Source organism: Tupaia chinensis, unplaced genomic scaffold (assembly GCF_000334495.1).
Source record: "Tupaia chinensis unplaced genomic scaffold, TupChi_1.0 Scaffold000216_1, whole genome shotgun sequence".
Lineage (NCBI taxonomy): Eukaryota > Metazoa > Chordata > Mammalia > Scandentia > Tupaiidae > Tupaia > Tupaia belangeri.
The window spans coordinates 170,214-192,902 of record NW_006159691.1 but is presented as its reverse complement, the minus strand read 5'-3'; the positions used below and the strand labels follow the sequence as shown (position 1 = coordinate 192,902).

The following is a 22,689-nucleotide window of genomic DNA, read 5'->3' as shown; positions in this document are numbered from 1 at the left end:
AGTTTAGGACACAGCCAGGAAGGGAGGCAGCCCTTAACCCTGGCTGGATCCTAAAGCACTCAGCCTCGCCCATCCCGTGTTTTGTGGCCCGTCCTCCCTACTTGGGCTTTGACCTGTGCTGCTGTCTGTTTCCTACACATGGCTTCCCCCCGCCCCCGCCCCCTTGTTAACTTCCTGTGAACTCAGGTCAAGCTTTACCTGCTCAAGAACCCTTTGCCCTCCTCTTCGTCGTCTCCCCGTTTGGGCAGGTGGAGCACTGTCTGCCAACCCCTCACAGCGCTGAGGCCAGCTGTACTTTTGCCCTGCGTGGTTGGCTGATCGCCCTCACGCCTTCCCCCTAGATGGTCAGCCCTCTGAGGGCAGGGAGCGCGTCTGTTCACTGGTGTCACCCTAGCACTGTAGACCATGCCTGACCCATGCAGACACTATTTATCACTATCATTATGAAGTTGCAGGCCCGAAGCCGAAAAGCCCATAAAGGAGCGCAACATGCATTTATGTAGAAGAAAGCCTTTTAATGCAATAGCTCAAACACAGTTCAACATCGTCAATTCAAATGAACTTCAACATATTACAGAGAACTAGGAAACCTGTACAAGGCCACTCTTGGGGCAAAAAGGCAAGTGCCTGCCCAGAGAGGAAGGACACTGACCTCAAGGAAGCCTCTTCCCATCTCACCTGGAGGAGGACAGCTCGGGTGCCTCCATGCAGAAGGCAGCAGCACAGGGCCACAGACGGGGCCCTCCTGGGCCAGGACTCTGCCTTCCCACCAGAGGAGAGCCCGACAAAAGGCACTGGGGCTCAGAAACAGAGACTGCACCAGGACAGGGTGGGGACAGCAGCTGCACACAGGAGACTGTGGCCCTAGAGAACCTGCTCCATGGGCCGCTTGCGGGGAAGGTGGGCCGGGGTTTGCAGCATGCCCTTTATCCTGGAGCTCAGCTGTTCAGGACTGCACTGAGACATGGGGGCTGATGAAGCTACAGGGCGAGATTCAATCTGGAGCATCCAGGGACGGGACCCAGCCAAATGCTTTGTGAGGAGGCCATTGATGAGATCCGCTGGGAGTCTGCAGGGGAACAGGGACAGGGCTTCAGCGTCACACTTCAGCTCTCACAGGAGCCCTTCCTGGTGAAACAATGGTGTTTGTGTTTGACTACGCTGAGCTTAATTTGAACAAGCAAAGCCTCTTAGGGGGTGGGAGGTCATCACCTCTAAGAAGGGTGCTTCGAGTTCACTCTGGGGCATGCTGGGTTTCAGAAGAGGGAGAGGCGGCTTCTCTGGGTACGGTTGGGCAGAGGTTTACCTGTGGCCTTGCTGGGTTTTTAGTTTAGGTTCTGGTTAACTTCCTGCCGCAACTTCTGTGCAGGGCCGTTCCTGGGCTCAATCTGCAGGAGGCTGCTGATGTCTGCCAAGCTGGACTTATAGTCCTAATAGAAGAGAGGAGAAGAGTGAGGGGAAGGGGCCTGACTGAGGTGGATCCAGCTGGGGTGGGGACAGCTGCCAAGGCTGCCGTTGGCCTGCCCTGAGCCATCCTGGGGACCTGGGAGGACAACGTAGCAGATACAAACTCTTCTCGGGAAGGGCCCTCACTGGCATAAATGTGTGGAGGACGCCGGTGCTTTTGCCAGGACCTCTTTACCTTGAGTGCCTTGTAGGCCTGGGCCCGTCTGTAAAACGCCTTCACGTTCTTTCCATCGAGCCGGAGGGCTTCTGTGCAGTCCTTCACTGCCTCCCTGTACTGCTTCAGGACCAAATAGCACAGCGCTCTGAGGGCAAAGACCAGGTCGGAGACGTCAGTCACTGCTCATGGCCACCTGCAGGCTGGGAGGTAGTCTGCGAAGTAATCTCAGTCGCTGACCAACTACTCTGTGCTGGTGACTTTGTATCTCCTCAGATCCTCACCACAATCCTAGCTTGTTTTTGCTATAGAGTGCGTGTGCTTGCCAGAAAGAGACAGAAAGCAAGAAATAACCGCTCAGGGGGGATGGCCACACCACAATCCCTTCTCCTCTCAGGATCTTGGGCATGCACACATACATGCCCAGTGTGAGTCTAAGCCACCAGGTCTGTGACTCGAATCGCGGTCAACTACATGGGAGTCCAGCGACACAGCCATTATGCCAACTGCTGGTCCCTACAATCCTAGCTCTTTTTTACAGATGAAAAATATTGGCTCTGAGGGGTGATGGGACTTGCACAAGGTACTGTTAGTTTTGAGGTCCTGAATTCAACCTGTGTGTCTGCATGACTGCAGATCTTGACCTCATTTAGTTCTGTCACTCTGTGTCACCTTTCTGTACCATGCTCTTTTGAACACAGAACAGCTTCCTGAAATCTTCCCTTTAAAGATGAAAAACTTATTTTTTTCCAAAGAATTATTTTATTTGTTGTTATTATTTCAGTTTGACCCGAGAGAGACACAGTGAGAGGGAGAGAAAGAGAAAGTAAGGAAGCAAGCTGCCAGGTCCGGAACCTGAACTGACGTTGGCCATGTGTGGGAGTTCGGCATCCCAACTGCTGTACCACCTGCTGGCCCCCAAACTTAACTGCCTTTTTTTCCTTTAAATTTTTTTTATTACTTTATTTAACTTTATTTATTTATTTTAATTTGACCAGAGAGGGACAGAGCGAGAGCAAGAAAGAAAGTGAGAAATCAAGCCACCAGGTCCAGGATTCAAACCACAGTCAGCGACCACCACACCACCTGTCACCCCCCTCCTTTTAAAAAAAATAAATTATTTTATTTAACTTTAATTTAATTTGACCAGAGGGAGAGAGAGAAAGGGAGAAAGTAAGCCTCCAGGTCCGGGACTCGAACTGCCATCACCTTGTGACAGCCCAGCTCCCTTAACCACCATGCCACCTGCCAGCCCCCAAATTTACCTACTTTAAGAGAAAGCAAACACGTAAGTACCGAACTCTAATGAATGACATATATGTTGACCTATTAGGGGTGAAATGCGAAGATGTCTATAATTTATCTGAAATGTATCAAAAATCATAAGATGGATCAACAGATGGCTAAATAGTGCTAAAGTAAATGTAACAAAATACTGACACAGAATTTAGATGGTAGGTGTATGGGTATCAGTGTATAATTTTTCTAACTCCTACATTTTGAAAATTTTCATGATAAAAATGTTGGGGAAAAATACTCATGTACTTTCACATAACAAAATGTTCTCTATCTATGGGAAAGAGAGCCTGTATTTGCCACATTCAAGCCTAGCCCTTCTGTCCAAAGGGCTAGAAAGCTAAAAACATGGCACTAAAAACAGGACAGTCAGATGTCTTGAAGCTCATATGTCAGTCCATCCATCCCACTCACTGTTTTCAGAGGTGCAAAGTTTTCACTTAGTTCGATGTACCATAATTTATTTGACCGAAAGGAGTAGGTATTTTTTTTTATTGTTTTCAGTTTGTAAAGGAATCATGCTGCAATGAACATCCTTCTAGGAGGAACTGCTGTGTCAAAGATATGTGCATTTCAGATTTTTGTTATTGCCGAAACGTTCCCCCAAAGAAAACCTGTACCCTAAAGAAGTGATTTATTTACATTGGCTAGAGGGTGCATTGTGCTCACCAGAGACATAGTGAAAGCAAAAATAAATCTCCCACGAGACCAGTTACACTGCAATCCATCTTCTCCATGTCTCCCTCCTTTTGGGATTTTGGCCATGCATGTGCCTACCATGTTTCTCAAGCCTCTGGGTCCTGGCCTCGCATTGCAAGGTTGGCCGTGTGGGCTCCAGCCTTAACAATGCCACAGGCTGGCCCCAAAACAGTTACTGAAAGAGCCTATTTTTCCTACAACTTTACCACTCCTGAGTCTCAAACTTTAATTTCTGCCAATATGGAAGAAAATGGTATTACTGTTTTAATTCAGTTCCTTAAAAATGGATGAAGTTCTTAGATCAGCAGATAGCATAATGATTACATTGCTGGACTCTCACATAGTTGACCACAGTTCGAGTCCCAGACCCAGCGACTAAAAACTCATACTGGGTGCATGTGCATTTGTGGCCAAGATCCCAAGAGGAGAATGGGGAGAAGGGATTTTGGCATGGCCATTCCCTGGAGGGTAATGTCTTGCTTTCTGTCTCTCTGTCTCTCTGGTGAGTACACATACCCTATAGCAAAAATATCCCCAAAATAAATAAATAAATGAATGAATGAACCTCAGGGCCAGCCAGTGGAGTGGTGGTTAAGGTGGCTGGATCCCACATGGCTAACTGTGCAGTCTGAGTGCCAGACCTGATGACCTGAAAAAGACACTCCCAAAAGGAGAAATGGGAAAGGAACTACAAAGTGATGATTCCCCATGGGGTTGCTTTCTCACTTCCTCTCACTCTGGTGAATGCACAAACTCTTTAGAAAATTAAAAATGGATAAAGCTAAACACCTTTACATAAGATTTTTTAATCTTATAAAATTATGAAATTAAATTTATCCAACTTTCCCTTTAATGACTTCTATGAGTCTTCTCCCCACATGAGAATACCATCCTGGGACCAGCAGATGGCATAATGGTTATGTCACTGGACTCCCACAGTTGACTGAAGTTTGAGCTATGCTGGGTACATGTGCATGCATGCCCAAAATCCCAAGAGAAGAATGGAGGAGAAGAGACTGTGGCATGGCCCTCTCCCTGGGGGTGAAGGTGATTTCCCACTTTCTGCCTCTCTATCTCTCTAGCAAGCACATGCACCCTCTAGCAAAAATCTTTCTCTAAAAAATAAACAAACAAACAAACAAAAAAACCCAAAACCAAACATGCTGGGCATGCTCTTTAGCCTAGTGGTTAAGGAAGCCAAACTGCACAAGACCAACCATGGTTCAAATCCTGGGTGGCTTGAAAAACACTCCCAGTGTGTGTGAGCGCATGCCCCAAATCCAGACAGGCTGGAGAAAGGAAGAAGGGATTATAGTATGACCATGTCCCACTGTGGGGTGCCTTCTCCCTCTTTCTCTCTCTCTCTGTCTGTCTGTCTCTGGTGAGCGCATGGGCCCTCCAGCAACTTAGGAAAAAGATATACTGCCTCCACTGCAAGATAATTAATCCATGTGTTTTTTAGAACTTAATGGTTTCATGTTTTATATCTGAAACTGTTATCTACCTAAGATACATTTTAAAATTAGGAATGAGGTAGGAATTGGGTTTATTTTTAACTGTTACCCAACCAACCCAATACCATTTGTTGACTAATCCCTCACTTCCTCACACTCCCATACACTAAATTCTCATTTCTTCCTGACAAATATGGAAACATTATTATAAATTAAAAAGAAAAAAATTCTATTGTTTTCTGATTGCATAGAATTTATAAATTAAAAAAGAAAAACCTTCCTGTAGCAATTTAAAGACAGGCACAGGTTCTATGGCACTCTTCCCATTGAGAGGCAGAGGGTATTCGGTCTCTTCCTTTGGGAGCAGGATTTGACTACCTGCTCTGGCTGACAGAGTACAGAGAAGTGACAGGATTCTAAGGCTGAGTCTGAATAGGCCTTAGAGCTCCCACCTCGGTCTGCAGGAACACTCACTCTTGGAGCCTTGAGCTACCAGGTAAAAAGCCAGCTACTCCCAGGCCACCATGTTAAGAGGAAGCCCAAGCCACACATGTGAAAAAGGTGCCAGCATGCGCTCTAGCAGGTCCATCCCCAGCCATCTGAGTCTTCCCTGCCTGGATGCCAGATATGCACCAAGAAGCTTGCAGATGACTCTGGCCCTCGCTACCATCTTGTTAACCCTGAACAAGACCCCAGATGAAAACTGCCCTTCTCAAATTCCTGACTCTGAAATTATGAGCAAAATAAAATGGTTGTGGAAGGTCACTAAGATGATCTTCAGAATGATGGTCTCTGATGTAAACTTTGAACAGAAAGTCTAAAAAAACTAAGTTTTCAGGGCCAACAGGTAGCATGGTGGTTAAGGTGCTAGATTCCCACATAGCCGGTGGTGGTTCGAATCCTGAACCTGGTGGTTTAAAAAAATCATGCTGGCCCAAGTGTGTGCATGCCCAAAATCCCAAGAAGGGAATGGAGAAGGGACTGCAGGATGATCATTCCCTGGGGGAATGGTCTTCACTTTTCCCCTCTCTCTGTCTCTTCCCAGCAAGCGTAAACACTCTGACAAAAATCTAAAAGAAAGAAACTAAGTTTCCTCCTAAATGGACTCTGCCAATGTAAAAAACCAGCCAAGATTTTGGCAAGTAGAGGAACCACAATATTAACACTGTGCACATATAGAGATTCCAGAAAATAAATGTCACGAGTGGTTATATATGATTCTATATGATGATTATGTATTACTTCTAAAGATTGTATTTAAGGTGACAAAGATGCGTAACTTTGGCTTATAAAATAAACACCCTTGGATTTTGGTAAGCAGAAATGATTCTGCATCTGGTCAGAAGGGTTTTAATTACAAAGGAGTCTGGGAGATAACATGAGTGGGTGAAAAGAAACATAAGCTTTGGCATCACAAAGACCTGGCACAAATCCCAGGGCTGTGACATCAGTAGTTTAACTTTGTGTTCATTCATTCATCTTTCTGAGCCTGTTCAGGTAAAAACAGCCTGATGATCTAACTTGAAGAACTCTTGTGAGTACTAAATGAGAGGGCCATTCTGGGCCTGGCAAGTTGTAGGTATTGGTACTGAGTGGTGCCGAGCAGTCAGGTCTCACCTACATAGAGTAACTGAAGTAAGCCGGTTTCTAGACCTGGATTCCTACAGATGATATGCACAGGTGAGGCATTAAGCCTACACCCAGGATGTCCCAGGAGATGGTGTAATTTCAGCTACAATGGATGAAAATTCAGTTTTGTAATCAGTGCTCTAAATTAAATTTGTAAATTCAATGCAATCACAATCAAAAGCTGCCCAACAAGATATTCTTTGGAATTTGTCAAAATGATCCTAAGACAATGTTTAGCCAAAAGAGCAAACATGGAAAAACGGACAGGGGTGCTCTAATTAAGAAGGTGAGGACCAGCCCTAGAAGATATTATAAAGCAGTAATAATTGAGATAGTGTGGCACATTTGCACGAACAGTATTTATATAAAATATTGTCCTGGATGTGGTGAAAATCCAGGAAAACAGGGCAACGATGTTCGGCAGCATATGGTGCTGAGCAAGGCCACAGAGCCCACAGAGGAGTCTGAGAGAGACACCACACAAATGGGCAGCAGGCTTTTTCAAGTATGCCCTGAGGTACCCTGTTCCAATCAGTGAGTAAAATCACAGGTCCAAAATCCCAGAACCCAAGCTTTAAAACTAAACATTCGCTTTTCAACTCGTCTGGCAGCAAAACCTGACCTGAACTGACATGAGACTATTTAGTTTCTTTATCCCACCCCATGTGACCATGGAATATTCACATTTCACTGCAGGAATACCAACAATGAACATCAGTAAACTGTCCCAGACCCTCCTGGGGTATTATATAATTCAGTAAACACAATATATTACCTTATTAAAATCTGAAACCCACTTTATCCCAAAAGTTCTGAAAAAGGAACAGTGAGCCTATACTAGATTCGAGATTTCTGACCTGGAGAATGATATGTGTAGCTGGTCGGAAAGGAGAAACAGATCTATAACATTGCTAATAAACACTTGGATCAGACATGGTCCCTTGCTGAATGTTTCAGCTTCTGCAGTAAAACTAACGGAGAGATGTCACTGGAGCCAGATTCTAATTCTGGAACCACTATTTAGTGGCGGGGTGGGCTTAGGCAAAACCCTTCCTTCTCTGAGCTTAGATTTTTCTCAACTTTAAAACAGGGAGCCCACTTACCACCTACAGCTCTGAGCACTGCTGCTGAGCAGTGACTTGCACACACTGACAGGACAGTGCCCTGGCTCCCAAGCTCAGCTCTGTCAGTGGTTATTGCCAGCACCTGCTGGCACCAGGCCTTCCACAGGCCCTAGGTCTAACCTCTAGGCTAGACTGCATCCCTCCTTTCTGCTATCAGGCCAGGCAGTAGTTACTGCACACCCAGACAAAGATGGTGCTGACATTTCTAACTGGAGGGTCTTAGAGAAGCCATGGGGTGGGATCAGGAGGGTGGAGAGGCTAACCACGGGGGTCAGGTTTTGTTTGCATACTTACATTATAAGTAAAAGCAAGCACAGTGCTTTACTTACAGTGTATGCATATTTTCTATGGTTAATAAAAATTCCAGGGAGAGGGCTAATGAAGCCCAGGCTACCCTCTGGCATCCCTTGGTTTCTACTCCTTTAAGAGAGCAAAGCCCAGCTCACAGTGTGAATGCATATTTTGGGGCGACCAAATGCTAGGGATGAAGAGCCCACCACAGTCCAAGAGAAGATTATGGAATGAAACATCCGAGGTCCTGAAATCCCCCAGGCCAGCAGCTGTGCCGATATACCTGTTGCTGTACGTGGCAGATTCCAAGTTATTAAACAAGAGGCTTTCACTGTACTTCTCAATAGCTTTCTTATGGTTTCCCTTCTTTACAAGCTCATTGCCTTCTTCCTTCAGAACTTTGGCTCTCTCCACATCCCCAGCAGAAGGCACTAGATACAAATTCAGAAGAGGAAAAAACCATGGAGCAGGTACCCAACTGAGATCAGCAAGCTCTCTTCAGCACTGTCTCTCCCGCGCTGTCCACTCCCCCACAGCGCTCCTGTGCTGTTGCACATGACCCTTCCTGGTGAACGACTTTTCCCAAGTTACAGCTTCTGGGAAATGGAAAGTTTTTCATTCAGAGGAGGTTGGGGACTCCTCATATAAACATACTTACACACGCACGTAACACACATGATAAAAAGCATCCCCGGTCTTGTCATTGGGTCCCTGGAAGACCGTGTGTGAGCTGCCTACCTTCTAGACCTCAATCTCCTCACCAATACAATGGGCAGTATTTACTCTAGACAGGGCTATTTTTAGGGTCAACCTGAGACTACATGAGATAGTAAAGAAAGGCTGTGACTTTAGGGCTTTCAGAAAAAGGGCAGAAGGGCCTGTTATTCCTCAACTGTTCTGGGATAAGCCTGTGAGATGCCCCCTCACATGTGGTTCTGCTCCAGCCTTCAGGGAGAGAGGAGAGAGTGAAAAGAGAGAACAAGGGAAAATCCAAGCTGTTCAACTTGGTGTTCGGGCCTTTCACTGGTTGGCCCCAATTGTGTTCCAGGCTTGGCTCCACATCACCTGCTTTTTTAATTTTTAAAAACTATCAAGTGTTGAATATTTATGACAAGGATAAGGTTATAGGAATGAAACTAACACCCAGGACTCATCCCCTAGCTTAAGAAACAGAACATGATGAGGGCCTCTGAAGTCATGCGGGGGCTTCCCCAAATCAATCCACCCAATTCTGTTCTTCCCCTGTGTTTTTTAAATTTATTATTATTTTTTTTAATGATTTATCTACATATTCTTTCATGACTTAGTTTTCTTTTTCCCCCTCAACATTACAGTCCTGCGATTCATCCACACTGACAGGTATGCCTGAGGCTGGTTCATTTTCAATGTTGCAACCACAAACGACTGACCCGTTCTCCTGCTCACAGAGACCTGGGTTATTTCCAGTGTCGTTTTTTGCTATTATGAACACTCTGCTCTGAGCATCCCTGTACACCTCTCCTGTGCACATATGCACACGTTTCTCTAGAAGCAGCAGTGGCTGAATTATGTGCACAGCTTCCGCTCTGTAACACAATGCTGCTGCCCTTCCCGTGCGCTTTCATCCTGCAATGCGCTCCGCTGTCTCTGCCAGGAATCCTCTCCCCGCTCCCTGCCCACCTGGTGACCTCATCCTTCAAGTCCAGCTCCAGATCCTCTACTGCTACCTCCTCTGCACGCCTCTCCCTGACTCCCCAACGTGCTTCAGCCGCTTCTTATTTTGAACTCCCCCCACACTAAAGCCTCTAAAGTACTTGCTCTTCTTGTCTTCAGTTTCATTTTTATCCATTTTTCTTTTAATTGTGACTCCTGGTTTACATTCAATTGTACATCTTTATCTCCCTGTATTTTAAAACTGCTTTCTTATGTTTCTCAGTCTCATTAGACTGAGAGCTTCCTGAGGGTCAATTCTGCTCATCTTCTCTGTCTCAGTGCTTAGCACAGGGCCGGGAACACGTGTGTCTCAGCCACTCTGACAGAATAAAACGGACAGTGGGTGCACTGAACCCATCTCGTCCATTAGCACTGCACATTTTCATTCTAGGAAAGAATGAGGGATACTTCCCAGGCTGCCACAAACCAGTGGTGGCCAGAGGTGTCCTCTTGGAAAGGGGAGTAACTCCTGCCCGCTGTTCACCCCTAACAGTAACTGACGTGTGGCAGTGCTCCGGCCCTGACCCCTCCTGTCTCCCGAACCTCACTCACCAGCCTGCTCGGTTGGGACAATTTCCTGGAACATTCAAAGAGCTCCCTAGAGAGGCCCTGCCTGACAATCGGCCTGTTCATGTCAGGTGGACAGTCTCCTGGTCTGGGCTGCTGGGCTTGCTCTCCCCTTTTCATCTTTCCCCGAGGATTCACACAGTGTATGTGCCCCAGGGGAAGAAGCATAGCCCTCTAGCTAAGGAGATGGGGCACATGGTTCGGGTGAGCTAATCACAGAGCTCATGCCCTGGTCACAGTGGAGAGTTCAAGGAATGGCCTATAACCAAATAGGCCAGGAGAGATCGAGATAATGTGAGCCAGAACTGAGGGGGAAAACCTTTTCTTCTTAGTGAGCTATCAGAAAAAAGAAATTAAAAAAAAAAAAAAAATCTTTCTTCTTCCAGGTTAAGAGGAATGTGAGGCCAGGAACTGCTGCTGCCATTTTACTAGCAGGAGGGGAGCCTGCTTAGAGACAAAGCTGACACGACAGAGAAGAGAGCTGGGAGAAACGGAGTCAGAGTTCGACAACGCAGAGAACGGCTGAAGCACACCTTGCCTGAACTCTGGACTGTTACCTGAACTCTCTCTGGACTGTTCAGTTATATGAACTAATAAAAGTCTGTTATTTTACCATGTTGAATTAACCCAAATATCCTAGGTGACACATTCCAGAGGAGAGAGAAGGGTACTAATCCTGGAAACCGACCTACGGGCCAGCCTGGGACTTTCACCTGCCTTATACCATTCACTCCTTACAGCTGGGAGGCCCGTCTCATCATCACTCTCACGTACAGTTAAGGAAAGCATCACTGAGTAGTTAAGACTTTTTTGTTTTCTTCTGGTTTTCACTTTGTAAGATGACTTTATAGTCAGCTATTACAAACTACTCTAAAGGAAGTGGCTGCCAGGAGGCTGTCAGAATCTGGGCAGGGAGCTGCAGCTCACCTCTGTTCTTTGAAGGAACGGTTTCTTTGGACTTGCTTTTAGCTGTCTCTTTGTGGTTCTCCGAAGGCAAAGGATCCCACCGCTTCTGAGCTGAAACAGGCACCAAGGGGATGGAGGGCAACTTCCGGCGCCACTCAGGCCCGAGCGAGTCCATGAGCGCTCTGGTCATTCTGGAAAACAGGCAGGATTGCAGCGAGGTTTCCAGCTGGGTTGAGAAAATACTTGTTCTTTCACACACCCAAGCGGGGGAGGCCCTTTCAGAAGAGCCTGACTTATGGTGACTGGTCTGAACCGTCTCCTGGTACCCTCCAACCCACTGCAATGAAGGAACAGGAGTCTGGCACCCACGAACGCCTTCTCAGATAAGTCACGTGACCCTCCTTCCCTCGAGCTAAGTCACATTCTGTTAACTTCAAAGTGCTGTTCTCCTGCTTGCTAAGGGGATTGAGACCTTGCTCCCAACACTACACACTCCCCTGCAAGTATGACGGGATCCTACGTTTTAATTATTTTATACATTCTTAGTGAATCTGACACAAAGCCATGAGAATGCCTGACATCTGATTAATGCTCAGACTTTTTTTTTTTTAAAGTGTAAACCTTACAGAGGAGCAGGTGGCACAGTGGTTAAAGTGCTGGACTCCCACATGGCCGACCATGGTTCACGTTCTGGAATGGCAGCTTGCTTTCTCGCTTTCCCCCTCTCTCTCTGTGTCTCTCTGATGAATGCACTTGTTCTATAGCAAATTAAAAATAATAATAAATAAAATTTTTAAAAAAGTGTAAACCTTACCATGTCATTCTCAAATACTACATTTCAGTGGTTCTGAAATCCCTGGACCAACCTGGCCTGTGAGATCTGGTCCATTCCCTCCTCTCCAGCTTTACCATGGCTCACATTCCCTCCTGGCCCTAGGTTCAAGCCTTTGCATAAGCCTTGTCCTCTACCCAGGACGATCTCCACTTCCCATCCCCACCTCCTAGGCCCCATTGACTCCTCCCAGTTCTTCAGATTGCAGCTTAACATACCACTTGGTGACCATTCCCATTCTGCTAACTGGTCTCCAGCACCGAGCACATCACTCAGCATACATCACTCACAAAGGCCCAGGGAACTGGGCTCACCTGTTGACGCCTTCCAGGGCTGACGTCAAGCTGCTGTCAATCTGCAGCACAGTCTTATAGTCGACGTAGGCCAGGGAATACTTCTCCAGAGCCTCATAGGCAGAGGCTCGCCGTAGCAGGGGCTTGATGCTGAAGGGAACCAAGGCCAGGGCTCTAGAACGGGAGGCAAAAATGTCACCTGGCTGATGAGCCACCAAGGCTCCTGCACGGTCTCTTCCTGCAACACTTAGTACGAGAGGTCATTCTGGCAGGGAGACACTGCTAAAAAGGTCAAACTGTGGAAAGCGGGCTCTTCGGCTTAGACTGAAGTCAGAAGGGACCACACTAACAAAGCGAAATCTGTGAGCATCTGCATCAGCATTCACAGATTCAGTCCCCTCAACATCCAGAACAAGTACCTTAGGGCTTCATTGCTACTATGAGGCTTTAGAGTTGTGGTCCAGGTGAAGTAACAAACAGGCTTTGGAGTTAGATGAGACAGCATTAGAATGCCACCTCAGTCACTCACCATGGGATCCCAGCACCACCCCAACCTGCAGCAGCTCACTCTGGCCTGGGCAGGATGGTAAATTTACCCTACAGAGAGGTGGTGAGCACTTGAAGAAGGAACCTGAGCACGGGGCTTGTACAAATGATCCAGCACAGGCTCCAGGAGCATACCCACCTGCCCTATCCTCTCCCATCTACCGCCCAGGCACAGACTGAAGGCCCTTTCACAGGACATCAGATCTGAGAACGTATTTAGGGTTTGTGTGCTAGCTTAGCAATGACCACAGGCAGCGATATTAGACTGGCTCGGAGAAGGAAGAAGTGTGGGAAATTGCCCATTGAGGGATACCACTTTCTCTCTGCTTCTTTTAAGACAACGTACTAACCACTATCTTGCCTTCTTCCCTTACCCCCCACCTCTGCCCCAGCACACGTGCGCACGTACACACACAACCCAGGAAAACACCAGGCGAGCCAGTCATGGGCCTGCAACCCTCTGTCATCCCCAGGTCCCAAGTATGACGATGACTTTAACCTCCCTCTAACTGCTTGTTACTCCTTCACCAGCAGCAGAGCCGACACCCCAAAGACACAAGTCAGGGGCCAAGAGGACCAAGCAGAGTCTCCTATTGTGAGTGACCCGGTGACAGTGACACTTTCTAATATCTGTCACAAATGTATTGGGATCTTTCCAAAAAAGAAACAAACCAAAAAAACCCAGTCTCGTCTTCTGAGACCTAGGCGCCCCGAAGTCTCCCCGGCCACTTACGAAGTGCAGTCTTCGATGCAGTCTGTGCAGTTTCCGTCCTTCAGGTGGCAAGCTGCTCGGTTGGAATAGAGAACACTTTCTTCCTCGGGGTCTGAAGAACCTGCCCAAGTGGAGACAGAAAGAGGGAGAAGATCTTCAATGATCTCAGGGGAGTGGGTGCCTCAGCACACCTGATGCATTTCACGCCTGGAGCTCTCTGGGCTTTGGGGAGGGCCACAGAGAAGGCTGTAACCTGTTCAGGCTTGTCAGCCCCACGGGCCAGCATGTTTGTCATTCTCACATGAGACCGAGGGCACTGAGCATCCTGCCATTCACAGGGAACTAGGCATCTTCTTGTTCACTTCAGCACTGAACTCAGCACCAGGCAAAAGAAACAATGACTGGCTCCTACCTCAAAAGAAATCCATGCTTGGGACCAGCAGATGGCGTAATGGTTACATCATTGGACTCCCATGTAGTCGATCAGGGTTAGAGTCCACACCCAGTGGCTTAAAACTCACCCAGGACGTGTGTGTGTGTGAGCTCAAAATCTCGAGAGGAGAGTGGAAGAGATGGGATTGTGGCAAGGCCAGACACTCTGGGGGGTGATTTCTCGCTTTCTGTCTCTCTGTCTCTTGGGCAAGTGCATGTGCCCTACAGAAAAAAAATCTCTCAAAAAAAAAAAAAAAAAAAAGAAAAAAAAAAGAAAAAGAAATCCATGCTATAAGTACCTGGAGGTGTGTGTGTATTCCTTCTATTACCAAAAGCATGTAAACCCAGTAAAGAAAAAAAATAAAGGAAAAGAACACATGAAAAATAAACTGATCAAGAATTGTAGGGATATGAAAAAACAGAGTCGTTTCAGCTGGCCATGTCAGAGGACTTTGCCAGGAAAGTGAGCTGGTCTGAGGGACTACGGAGAACTTAACCAGGGGTGGGAGGCAGACGCACTCAGCTGCCAATGGGGAGAAGAGCCATTTCTCTAAAGGCTGTCCTGACCCTCAGGAACTGCAGATGTTCAAGACCTTCACTGTGGCCACCCTGAATTTTATTTTCCATTTATTTGTTTTGTTTTGCCAGAGGGTACACGTGCACCAGAGAGAAACAGAGATAGGGAGAAACCTGTCCAGATTCGAGCACACATACATACATGCCCAGTGTGTTTTTCAATGGGATTCAAACCGCAGTCAGCCATGTGGGATCCAGTTCTCTCTGCACAGCCCTTAACCACTGCACTACAGGGGCCACCTTTTTAATTTTGATATGGGGAAAGGTCCACTGATCCCATCCTCTTTCTTGTGCTCCCCCCACCAACCCAACACCAAAGCTAGTAAAATCCTGAGGCTGGTGTATAACAAATATCTTCAAGCATGTTTCTCTGTTTTTATTATGCATGTATTCACAGGTAAAAGACAGTATCAATTTATTTCTGTTGAAGCTTTTCCAAAGGGGTATCTTTTTTTTTTTTTTTCTTTTTCCTTTTAGAGGTTTTTGCCATTGGGTGCATATGCTCACCAGTAAAAGGGACAGAGAAAGAGAGGGGCTGGCAGGTGGTGTGGTAGTGGGGTGCTGGACTCCCACATGGCTGACCACAGTTAGAGTCCTGGACCTGGAGGCTTGCTTTCCTACTTTCCCTTTCTCTCTATCTCTGGTCAAACTGAACAAATAATAATAATAAATGAAATAAAATAATTCTTTTTTTAAAAAGAGAGAGACATGGGACCAGCAGTTAGCGTAATGGCTATGTCGCTGGACTCCCATGTAGTCGACCGCGGTTCAAGTCCCGGACCCGGTGGCTTAAACTCATGCCGGGCGTGTGTGCTTGCATGCCCAAGATCCCGAGAGGAGAATGGAGGAGAAGGGATTGCGGCGTGGCCATACCCCTTGGGGGGTGATTTCTCGCTTTCTGTCTATTTCTCTGTCTGTCTGGAGTCTCTCTATTTCTCTGTCTGGAGAGCGCACGCGCCCTATAGCAAAAACCTCTCCAAAAAACAAAACAAAACACAACAAAAAAACTCACACCAGGCGTGTGTGCGTGCATGCCCAAGATCCCGAGAGGAGAATGGAGGAGAAGGGATTGAGGCTTGGCCATCCCCCAGGGCGGTGATTTCTTGCTTTCTGTCTCTCTGTCTCTCTCTGTCTGACGAGCGCACATGCCCTATAGCAAAAACCTCTTCAAAAAAAAGAGACAGAAAAAAGAAAAGTGAGAAATCACCCGAGGGGGAATGGCCATGTCACAATCCCTTCTCCTTCATTCTCCTCCTGGGATCTTGGGCATATATGCACCGGTGCCTGGCATGAGTTTCAAGTCTCAAGATCTGGGACTCAAACCATGGTTGGCCATGTGGGAGTCCAGCAACTTAACTATGACACCATCTGCTGGCCCCCAGTGGGGTATCATTTTGCTTATCCTCCTACAAAGAGCTTTTTTCAAGTACCATGTTACATGTTGATATTTGATGTCTTTCATCCCACACCAACAATAACAAACCTAATTAATTAATAGCTCTTTTTCTTTCTTATTTTGCCAGGCCCTGAAACAGAAAATACAGTGATAAACAAAACTATGTCCTTTCTCTTAAGGAGCAAATGCAATTACTTAAAACTTGTAATCCATCCCAGTCCCCAGAGCCCAGCTGCTCAGAAACAGCAAAAGAGTGGGGAAAGGGCATCTGAACCAACAATCCAGCCCACACTCCTGCACAAGTCATTTGACCCCTCTGATCATATGTGCTCACCGACCACGTGAAGGTATCACTCTGTGGCCTCTCAGGGAGGGTAACTGTGTGAGGCTGTGCCCTGTGCTCCTTTCAAGATCAAGAAAGTTGGTCAGAGAAATCAAGAGACTTGCCCACAAGGTATCCAGAAGCCGGCAGCAAGGTCAGAACTCAACTCCAGTCCCTGCTAACTCTAGACCCCAGGCCAGGTTTTGTAGGAGCCCAGAGTAAACCCACATGATAGCATAAGCTCTTCCAGGCCAGCTGGAATGGGAAAAAGGCAGAAACATCAGTACTTTAGATTCCTCAACAACTCCATCAAAGGGAGCTGATGGCCTAGAAGGGGACTGTCCAGGGTCCAGCAGATAGCGTAATGGCTACATTGCTGGACTCCCATGTAGTCAGCCTGGTTCGAGTCCTGGACCTGCTGGCTTAAACTCACACTGGGCACGCGTGCATGCATGCCCAAGATCCCGAGAGGAGAATGGTTTGCTGTGTGACCATCCCCTTGGGGGGTGATTTCTCGCTTTCTGTCTCTCTGTCTCTGTCTTTCTGGTGAGTGCACGTGCCCTATAGCAAAAACCTCTCCAAAAGAAAAAAAAAAAAAAAAAAAAAAAGAAAGAGGTTTTCCAGAAAAAGAGAGGGGGACAAAAGAGTGGCTTGAAGCTGTAAAAAGGTCAAAGAGTAGAGACTGGAATTTGGAGATCTGGGGAGAAGTCTAGTAAAATAATTAAAAATTTAAAAAACCTGGGGCCAGCAGATGGTGTAATGGTTATGTCTCTGGACTCCCATGTATTCTATCATGGTTTCAGTTTCACATGCAGTGGCTTAAACCTCATGCCGAGCGTGTGTGTGTGTGTGTGTGTGTGTGTGTGTGCTCAAAATTCCAAGAGGAAAGTGGGAGAGAAGGGGGTGTGGTGTGGCCACCTCTTTGGGGGGTGACTTCTCACCTTCTGTCTCTCTGTCTCTGTGGCATGTGCATGTGCCCTACAGTAAAACTTTCTTTAAAAAAAAAAAAAAAAAATTAACCACCAGACAAACCCACATTCAAATCCTGGTTCTGACTGGTTTCCATTGTGTAACCCTGGAGTAGGCAACTAACTCTTCTGGGTTTCATCTATAAAAGCCTTACCCAGAGCCACAATGAAGATGAGCGACAAGTGTCTGATGTCTACCACACAGTAAAACACTCAGCAAACGCTAGGCGAGAAAAAGAGAAGGAAAGCAAAAGGAACTAGGTCCTATGCAGGGGTTCACAGAAAATGGGATTCACGGGTCCTTTCCAAAGTCAAGGGTGGGGCCGGCAGGTGGCATGATGGTTATGTACACTGGACTGACCACGGTTCGAGTCCCAGATCTGGAGGATTGTTGTCTCATTTTCTTTATCTCTCTGGTCAAATTAAATAATAATAATAATATTAATAAATAAGATTAAATAAAACAATTCTTTAAAAAAAAGTCAAGGCTTTGGGACCAGTAGTTAGCGTAATGGCTATGTCGCTGAACTCCCACATAGTTGACCGTGGTTCGAGCCCCGGACCCGGTGGCTTAAACTCACGCCAGGCACGTGTGCGTGCGTGCCCAAGATCCCGAGAGGAGAATGGAGGAGAAGGGATTGCGGAGTGGCCATACCCCTGGGGGGTGATTTCTCGCTTTCTGTCTCTCTCTGTCTCTCTCTGTCTGGCTGGTGAACACATGCGCCCTATAGCAAAAATCTCTCCAAAATAAAAAAATGTTAAAAAAGTCAAGGCTTTGAGACCAGCAGTTAGTGTAATGGCTATGTTGCTGCACTCCCATGTAGTTGACTATGGTTCGAGTCCCAGACCCAGTGGCTTAAACTCACACTGGGTGCGTGTGCGTGTGTGCCCAAGATCCCGAGAGGAGAATGGAGGAGAAGGGATTGCAGCGTGGCCATCCCCACTGGAGGGTGATTTCTCGCTTTCTGTCTCTCTCTGTCTTTCTGGCAAGTGAACGTACCTTATAGCAAAAGCCTCTCAAAAATAAAATAAAAGAAAAAGTCAAGGCTTTAATTAATGGGGGCTCCTGGGTAAGGCACTTTGCATAAGAGATTTGGGGTAGGGACTAGCAGGTGGTATGGCAGTTAAGATGCTATACTCCCACATGGTTGCCCAAGGTTTGAGTCCTGGACCTGGTGGCTTGCTCTCACTTTCTCTTTCTGGTCAAATTAAAAAATAATAATAAATAAAAATTAAATAAATCATTTAAAAAAAGATTTTTGGGAAAAGCTCTGTGGTTGGTGGAAGTGTGCTGGAGGCCAGGAGAACTGACAAGAATATGTTACTACTCTGCTTAAAACTGGGGCCAGCAGGTGGTGGGGGTTAAGGCGCTGGATCCCACATGGCCTTTGAGTCCTGGGCCCAGTGGCTTAAAAATCACACCAGGTATGTGTGCCTGTGAGCCCTAAATCCCAAGGAGACTGAAGGGGAAGGGACTGTGGCATGGCCATCCCTTCTGAGGAGTGATTTCTCATTTTCCTCTCTCTCTGGCAAGCATATATGCCCTATACCCAAACAAAGCAAAGTTAAAAAAAAAACAAAAACAACAACAGGGGCCAGCAGGTGGCATGGTGGCAAAGGCACTGAACTCCCACACAGCTGACTATGGTTCAAGTCCCAGACCTGATGGTTTGCTTTCTTGCTTTCCCACTCTCTGTCTCTTTCTGGTCGAATCAATAATAATAATAATTAATATAATTAACTTAAAAGCAAACAACTATTAGTAGCTTCCCAGGGCTTAAAACACCTACACAATGAAGTTCTGCCTACCCAACCCACCACCAGCCTCACTACCCTCCTGGGGCTCACAGGTGTCTGAGCCCCTAGAAGGCACCATGCTTGACCACGCTTATTCTGTCTGGGGCTGTTCTAATTGCAGTCCCCTCAACCTGGGATGCTCTGAATCCTAAACTGTGCGTCGGCTGCCTCTTCCTTCTCATGCGGACATCACTGCAAATAGCACTTCTTCAGAGAAGTGGTCCCTGATTTCCTACACTCAAATTCCCCAGTCGGCTTTTCCCACTACACTGTATTTGTCTTCTTGCAGCCTCATTATCCCTCATTATCCGACAGATCTTGTCCACTGATTTACGAGCTTAAGATCCACACCTCCCCGCCCCCAAACAAGAATGCCCCATCTGAGAAAAGCCCTTCTCTGTCGTGTTGTACAGTATGAAACGCGTGCTCAACAAATATTAACTTAAAACAATGGATAGTTGGTGGGGAGGAGGGTTGCGCTTTATCTTGAGAGATTAGAACGAGGTCAACTGGGTAGTTACAAAGCAGGCGGAGGGGGCCGAGGAAGTTTCTCGTAGGACACTAAGGCCGGGAAGGGGCAGGAAGGGTGATGAGAGGGCCTGGTGGGACGGCCGGTCGCGGGGAGAGGGCTGCCCCAGGACGACAGGGACAAGGCGAGGTCGGGTGGTGGTTGGGGGGGTAGGGGAGAGGTGCCGGGGTCGGAGGAGGCATGGGAGCGGGGTGGTACCTCGCGCCTGCAGCATCCGCAGCGCGCGGCCGTAGAGCGCGGAGGCCTCGGCGTACTGGCCGTTGCGAAAACTCTGATTGCCGGCTGCGCGGAGCCCCGCCACGGAGTTTGGGGGTTTGGGGGCCATCCCGGGGCCAAGCCGGCAAGTGCGGGGCGCCTGTGTTTCCCCGCGAGTCGTGCAGGGCAGCGTCCGGGGAGAAACACGGCGGCCGGGACTCGGGTCTTACTCCAACTCGGCCGCGAGGGGGCGGGCGGAGCTGGGCCTGCGCGGACGGGGGTCCAGAGAGCCCGCCCTCTGCGCGTGCTCAGTTGGAACGCGTGGTCGCCTAGGGCGCTGGGCGTGCCCCATGCTCTGGGCCTTGGGGTGCTAAAGAGAAGCCTCTGAAGCCCTGCAGCCGGCCAGGTCTCTACCCCGAAAGCTTCCGTTTTAGTGGGACTGGACAGATTAACTCATGAGCAAATGAAAGCGCAAATTTCATGTGATTAGTGCTGTAAGGAACGCAAAACAGGGTAGTGCAAAAGAAAGTGATCATGTGGGGCTATTTTAGATACCAGGGCAGGAAGGGCCTTCTCGAGGGAGTAATAACTGAGCCAAGACCTGAAATTTATAGAATGCTGCTACAGACAGGAAACCAAGTGCTAGATAAAGTATTTGGCACCTGGTGCTCTGCAGACAGTGATTTAATAAATGCACAGATTGATGAATGAAGAATTTTTTCTTTTTTAAAGAGAGTTTTCTTTTTGCTATAGGGCCCGTGCGCTCACCAGAAAGACAGAGAGACAAAAAGCTAGGAATCACCACCCCCTACCCCCCTCCCTTGCCACCCACAATCCCTTCTCCTTCATTCTTCTCAGGATCTTGGGCATGCATGCCCACGCCGGGCATGAGTTTAAGCCACCAGGTCCTGAACTCGAACCATGGTAGATTACAAGGGAGTCCAGCGGCATAGCCATTTCGCCAACTGCTGGTCCCTAGTGAGAGATTTTTTATATCAGGCATGTGTGCTCACCAAAGAGACGGAGACAGAGAGACAGAAAGTGAGAAATCACAACCCAGAGGGGATGACCACACCAAAATCCCTTCTCCATTCTCCTCTCAGGATCTTGGGTTATGCACACAAACGCACCTGGCTTGGGTTTTGGATTCAAACCATGGTCAACTACCTAGGAGTCCAGTGATGTAACCATTATGCCATCTGCTGGTCCCAGATGGATGAAGATTTTCATGGACAGTGACTGCAGTTTATCTACAGCCTCATCTGAAGTCACTCTCTGTCACATTCAATACTCCGATTCTTTACAAACTGCTTGTTGCTTTGTGCACACACTAAACTCCTTCTTGCCTCCTACTTTCTGCTTATATTAACCCCTTTTGGTTTGTTGTGGTTAATTTCCTTTTATTATTTTTTAATATGCAGAGGGCATGTGTGCTCACCAAAGAGAGATAGGAAGAGGGACAGAGAAAGCACCTCCCAATCTCCTTCTGGAATTCCTTTCCAACACGTTTTCTCCTGCTAATCCCAAATCACTTTTTAGTATTCAGTTCAAACATCATCTCCACGGAAAAGCCTTCCCTGAGTCTGCTGTCTTTCCATTATGTCCTTCTGTGGGTCGCTATCAGTCCCAAAGTTAATCCTTAGTTTAACTTTTATCACTCCATGTCACTTTGCCATTTTTTTCCCCCAAAGACTATGAGATCTTTAAAAGCAGAACGCAAGTCCTCCAACACTGAATAGTCTCAGGAACCCAGTGTGCACTTTATAAACGTTGACAAAGACCTGAGCTCTGTGCTTGTCAGAGAGACACAGAAAGAGAGAGCAAGCAGGAGAAAACCCTCAGTGGGGTGTAGTCATGCCTCAATCTTGACTCCTTCATTTCTTCACTGTCAGGATTTGGGGCACCCACACACATGCATCTGGTGTGTTTTCTCAGCCCCCTCAGGATCAGGGCTCAAACTACTGTAGTCTGTGTGGGATCCAGCTCCCTTAAACCACTCGGCCATAGGGCTCACGCTCAGACGATCCTTTTACAATATATGTTGATTTAAGCTGTGAGGCAGAAAAGAATTAGTCTTGGGAATGGAAGTGCAAACAACATTGTAACCTGTCAATATACAGTTCTGAATAATTTTCAACTCAGGTTGTCTTAATTCATTTAGGCTGCTATTACAAAATACCATAAGTGGGTAGCTTGTAAACAACAGAAATGTATTTCTTACAGTTGCAGAAGTTGAAAGTCTGAGATAAGATGCCAGCAGGTTCAGCATCTGGCAGGGCCCCCCTTTCTCATTCATGAATAGCACCTTCTCACTGTGTCCTTGAGGCTGGCAGGCGGTGTGGTGGTTAAGGGCACTGGACTCCCGCATGATTGATTGCAGTTTGAGACTTGGACCTGGCAGCTAGTTTTCTTTCTATCTCTCACTCTGTCCCTCTCTGGTCAAGTTAAAAAATAAATTAAGTGAAATAAAATAATTCTTTTGTAAAAAAAGGAAAAGGTGAGGAGCTTTTTAATGAGAGCACTAATGTCATTCATGAAGGCTTCACCCCTATGACCTAATTACTTCCCAAAGGCCCCACTTCCTAATATCTTGGGGGCTTAGGTTTTTACATAAGAATTTGGTGGGAGCATAAACATTCACACCACAGCACAGGAGTAAGAATTAGGGCCCAACGTGCAAACACACTAAGAGTGATGACTTTGGGTTTGAAACAGAGAAAACTTAATGCAGGGAATTGCTTTCACAGATGATAGAAGGACCACAAAGCAAACAGGAGACACTGAGGCGGCCTAAAGGGGAGCAACAGCAGGA

General features: G+C 47.2%; 1 protein-coding gene across 2 annotated transcripts; it reads right to left on the bottom strand.

Annotated features, from left to right (window-relative positions):
- Window positions 1-838: 838 nt before the first annotated feature.
- Window positions 839-20,137, bottom strand: TOMM34 (translocase of outer mitochondrial membrane 34). 2 transcript variants are annotated; one of them, XM_006147552.3, is made up of 8 exons: window positions 19,881-20,137; window positions 13,684-13,783; window positions 12,426-12,578; window positions 11,301-11,470; window positions 8,398-8,545; window positions 1,643-1,769; window positions 1,307-1,430; window positions 839-1,128 (listed from the first exon to the last, which is right to left on the bottom strand). In XM_006147552.3, the coding sequence occupies exons 1-7, from the start codon at window positions 20,005-20,007 to the stop codon at window positions 1,326-1,328; spliced, it is 930 nt and encodes a 309-aa protein (XP_006147614.1). In that variant the 5' UTR covers window positions 20,008-20,137; the 3' UTR covers window positions 839-1,128; window positions 1,307-1,325. The 2 variants fall into 2 exon arrangements, with proteins under 2 accessions (XP_006147614.1, XP_006147615.1); XM_006147553.3 differs by having other exon boundaries at window positions 839-1,069.
- Between the last annotated feature and the right edge of the window lie 2,552 nt (window positions 20,138-22,689).

Excerpts from the sequence above, each read along its gene's own strand:
- TOMM34 (XM_006147552.3), bottom strand. The coding sequence starts at position 20,007 with ATGGCCCCCAAACCCCCAAACTCCGTGGCGGGGCTCCGCGCAGCCGGC. Across the intron at positions 12,579-13,683 it reads TGCATCGAAGACTGCACTTC|AGCCCTGGCCTTGGTTCCCT; the intron begins GTAAGTGGCCGG and ends CTCCCGTTCTAG. Across the intron at positions 8,546-11,300 it reads CGTTCCTTCAAAGAACAGAG|TGCCTTCTGCTGGGGATGTG; the intron begins GTGAGCTGCAGC and ends ATTTGTATCTAG.